This window comes from Cibotium barometz, chromosome 54 (assembly GCF_041138505.1).
Source record: "Cibotium barometz isolate CiBa-2024 chromosome 54, ASM4113850v1, whole genome shotgun sequence".
In the NCBI taxonomy this organism is placed as follows: Eukaryota; Viridiplantae; Streptophyta; class Polypodiopsida; order Cyatheales; family Cibotiaceae; genus Cibotium; species Cibotium barometz.
In genome coordinates, this window is record NC_141099.1 from 7,955,554 (window position 1) to 7,960,359 (window position 4,806).

The window sequence follows — 4,806 nt, forward strand, 5'->3', positions numbered from 1 at the left end:
TTACAAGTTGCAACTTACATATCAAGGAATACATTTGTGTCAAGCATTGCATGTACATTTGCATTGTGTGTGTGTGTGTGTGTGTGTGTGTGTGTGTGTGTGTGAGAGAGAGAGAGAGAGAGAGAGAGAGAGAGAGAGAGAGAAACATAGTGACTTTGTCACCTTTGTGTGTGTGTGTGTGTGTGACAGTGTGTGTGTGTGAGAGAGAGGGAGAGAGAGAGAGAGAGAGAGCTGGATGGGACTTAAAATACATGGTACATGTGTGTCTTCTTCATGAGATGGGACTTGTCTCGTTTATGCAAGGCCATGTTTGGACCACCCTTCCACCCTACTTTGTACGAGCTCGTGGCAACTCAGTAGCCGCCGGCATAGCCACAGCGTCGCGCCAACTTCCTCCCAATATATCGCTGGGCGATCTTTTGGCAGCACAGCGCCCGCCCTACGTCTTTGTTGAGCTGCAGAATTGTCCCCCCATCAAAAAGAAAACCCTAAATTGAAGCCAAATCATAGCCATGAGACAGCACACCACCAGGAGTACGGTTGGCAAGACTAAGAGGCCTCAGAGGGGGCTGGGGGTGGCTCAGCTTGAGAGAATTCGCGTGCAAGAAGAGCAACAGCAGCAGCAAAAGCTCCTGTATCTCCATAACCACTACCAACAGCAGCTATACTGCCATCCCCAGCCTCACCATCCACAGTATGATCATCATCACCACCACCTCCTCCTGCAGCTTCCCTGCTTTGATCACCTCTTCTTTCCCAACAGCCATATCCCACATGCCAATGCAGAATTGCCCACCCTCCCTAACACCCTCCCACATTCCACCGAGCTTCCATTCCCACAGCAACAAGCTCTATTTTCTCCCTCTCCTGCTACCCTAATTGGCCATCAGCAGCCGCCTGAGTACCCTCGTGGCACCCCACAAAGCTTCAGTTTCCAATATAATAATCTCACAAGCCCAATTCCCATCACTACTGCTGCAGGAAATCCAGATGCTTTTACTAATCCATCTTCCATCACTTCTGCAGTAAATCAAGATGCTTTTCCCAATCCATTTGACAATAATGCAAAGGGCTATGCCTCCTCAGTAAATCTTCTGATGGAATTGAGCAAAGAGACAACACAGTCACAGTATCCAAAGGCAAGAAATCCCACATGTCTATAGCCAGCAGCCACCCAGGGTTACCAGTACTACATAATGGCACAATTGTTGAAGAAATAAGAAGAATTACTATTATTTCTTGCTTTTTTTTTTGCAGAAAATTATCTCACTGCAGACATTTATTGTTTTCTTGTTGCAGACAATTAGCTCACTGCAGACATTTATTGTTTTCTTGTTGCAGACAATTAGCTCACTCCAAGACGTCGAGCAGTTGGAGCTTCCTTCTTTCCAAAGCTTGGGATATGAAGACCAGGTACTTTGTTGGCTATACTAATCTAGCACGTAGATCTCTAATTACATCAGATTCTATTTCATTACTGTGAAAATATGGTAATTAATCTCCCAAACAATGAATTTCAATTTTAGAAAAGAGCAAGGATTACACATACAAAGAGAAGCTGCAGAAAAGAAGGCTGGTGTCTTTAATATTAAACCATTTCTTATAAGGTTAATGATGTGAAGTATAAGGTTAATGATGTAAAGTATAAGGTTAATTATGTGAAGTATGAGGTTAATTTTGCCTCCTTTCATGGAATTTCTGCAGGTAATTAGTAGCAGTATATATCCCTCTGGTTTTCTTACCAAAGAGCCAGGAATTAAGCCATGCAGAGGCAATATGGACCTCAATGTTCCTCTAGGAGAATATGAGCTCATCTGGGATCAAGAAGCTGACTTCAAAATTTCAAATAATAAAATTGTTAATCTTGCAGAGAATTCATCTTCCAGCACTGTCAGCTCACCACGGTACTCAGTTCTAACTTCTTGACATTAATTAATTGAAATGTAATGTGAATAACATTGGTAATTAGATGGTAATTATTATAAGCATAGCTTAAATTATTTATACCTCTTAGATGCTTCCTGAGTCCAACTTGAAGCTTTTATATGCTGAGCTTATTTTAAGCACTGATCATGTTATCATTAATTATGCATTAGTCATTAGTAATTAGTGGACTATAGCCTCTCTAGCAACTCTGCCTACTAATGATCATAGCCAATGTAATCATGACTATAGCTTGAGATTTAATTTGTCTCAAGTTTGCCCCCAACAAGTGTGTAGCTGAGTTGATAGGATCTTAAGCCCAGCTTGATCCTAGGACTTACATGTAATTATACTTATAATTAATGAAATTGTATACTGATAACTAATGTAGTTGTATACTTATATAGTTATTGTTTCACATGAAGGAAACCATTCAGTGATTTCTTGAAGCTTGGGCTTCCAACAATGAGTGAGATAAAGAGCCCACTTTCCAGTTGTAAACATGTTTATGAATGCAAGAATCAGGTAAGCTCTCTCCACTTAGATTAGCTGATTAATTAATTTTAAGCTCTGTGCACTTAGATTAGATAAATTAATTTTTAAGAGGTACACAGTTATCAACGAGACAAGAGGAATTATTAGGGGCGTTCTCATACTTGATAGATTGATCGATCTTTCTTTTGATGTTGCAGGGCGTTCAGACTAAAAAATTATCAAAGGATGTTGAGATTAAACTGGATCATCAGTACGTAATTGCATGTGGTGAAGTGAAAGGAAAGGTCCCCATTGATCTAGAGCTTAGGATTTCCTCGCCAAGCTTTAATTAATCAAAAGTGGGCTCCCAGACTACACCAGGCCAATCTCGTGTACTTTTCTTGCCCTAGAAACCCTTTGTAAGTCACTCACCATATTCAAGTTTAAGAGAGTTAATTAAATCTATGGTGCTATATTCTAAGCTAATTAAGCCTGTTTTCTTTATCCTTTTATATTCCTAGAGCTTGTGTAACTTAACTTTTAAGTATGGGACTACTATTTCATTACAACTCTCTTGAGATTTGTGATCATGGAATTTTACTACTTAATATAAAAAGAACAATGGTCTCAAATTTACTCCCTTTGTTCCGAAGCATTCAAAACAAAAGTGCCTCTATCTCTATACCATGAAAGAAATGAAGGGATATTAATGCTTGACGTTGATGTCCCTTTTCCAACATAACATTATCTTTGCTAGACTTTGCAAGTCCAATTGATTCCTAAATATTTCCTTGAAAGTCAATTGTTGGCCCCTACAATCACCCTAGCGATGGTCCTTTCTCACAAAATGTCGAGGAAAATGCGAGGGCTATGGGGGGCCTTGCAAGTGTTATCGTTATAGTCCTCCCAATTATCATTGCAAATTTGTGATGATTACATCGATGAACCATGGCGATGGCTATTGTGCAACTTTATGGTTTTAAGCTCGGGGGGTTCACTATATGTAAACTATCTATATCATATATGTTCAAGGCCTAATTTAAAACCCCTTATCTGTAAATTTTTCATGAATAAAGCACACCCCTCTTCTATTTAATTTGTAAATACCCCCTTTAAATGTTACCCTTCTGTATGTAAAAAATGTGTAAAAAAGAGATTTTAAAAACCCCTTCTGTTGAACCCACGTGCTACGCTTACATATTTATGAGTGAACAACCCTCCCCCTCCCCGAGGTTTTACGACCACTGCGATGGCTATTCGAACTTTATGGTTTTTCGATAGTGAAGCATTTTTATTTTTAATAGTATCTAATGCTACTCATGATTTTGGAAGAGATAAAATATATATAATTTAAAATATTCAAATAGATAATCGTGAAATTATTAAAAACCCATATAAACAATGAGAATGTAGAAAATAAATAGAGTTTTTTCTTGTGCAAAGGTTAAACAATTAGCAAGATAAAAAGTCATCTTGGTCTTTATCCATCCATGGGATAATCATTGGCAGATATCTTATGTTAGTTCTCATAGACCCAAAATGTCTATCTCTAAATCTATAGCGGTAGAAAGTCCTCAGAAAGTCCAAAATTAGATGTAGGAGAAATTGGCACCCTTTGACTTTCATCAACAAATTCATCCTCAACGTCATCTTTTAAGTCTTGGTTTTTTTAGTGTCATCACTTCTTGCATATCTTCATCAAGACTTTTGATGATGAATTGATGCATGTAGAGGTTCTAATCCGCATCATGCTTAGTCGTTGTAGTTATACACTGTCTAGATCCAACTCCTTGTAAGTATGAGTAATTTAGAGATAGACTTGGAGTACATGAGATAGACATGGTGAGATTGAGGGGGAGTGTTGAGATATTGTTTTGTGATATGTAAAACATCAGAGATAATTCTAAGAAGCGATGTATACATGTGGACCTGGATGATGAACACTTAAACCAAAGGAGCTGATCTCACTCGAGACAAAAAGCTTTTGCAAAAATTCACACTAATAGAAGAATTGTTTATTGATTCTTAAATCCTAAAACACTTGAAACTTTCTATTGTCAAAATATGTTTTTAAAATCAAAATGACTTGGACATCTCCTCATGATCCTTATCAACCATCAAAACTACTATGACTTATGGCAGAGTGTATCCTACTAGCTTGTATCTCAGAGTGAAATTCAAATTTATTCTAGAAATTGCTACAAATCGTCAACAACAACAGTCCTTTACTCTATGAATTGAAAGGGTGAATTGAAAAGGTTGATGATTAAGGCTGCATTTTGGAATTAACAAACAGAAGCTTAATCAATACATTCTAGCTTCTTGAATGCCACATACAATTATGGTATGCATTACCTTGAGTTGGAGGCTTTTGCATGGTTAATTTGTCCACCATTGAAGTGATTTGGG

General features: G+C 38.0%; 1 protein-coding gene across 2 annotated transcripts; it reads left to right on the top strand.

The window, feature by feature from the left end:
* Positions 1-273: 273 nt before the first annotated feature.
* On the top strand, positions 274-3,033 carry LOC147607821 (uncharacterized). Of its 2 annotated transcripts, none has more exons than XM_086790052.1 (5): positions 274-1,139; positions 1,342-1,413; positions 1,705-1,904; positions 2,361-2,448; positions 2,616-3,033. In XM_086790052.1, exons 1-5 carry the CDS (start codon positions 513-515, stop codon positions 2,748-2,750), a joined length of 1,122 nt encoding a protein of 373 aa, XP_086646178.1. In that variant the 5' UTR covers positions 274-512; the 3' UTR covers positions 2,751-3,033. The 2 variants fall into 2 exon arrangements, with proteins under 2 accessions (XP_086646178.1, XP_086646177.1); XM_086790051.1 differs by having other exon boundaries at positions 374-1,139; positions 2,349-2,448; positions 2,616-2,969.
* Positions 3,034-4,806: the final 1,773 nt, after the last annotated feature.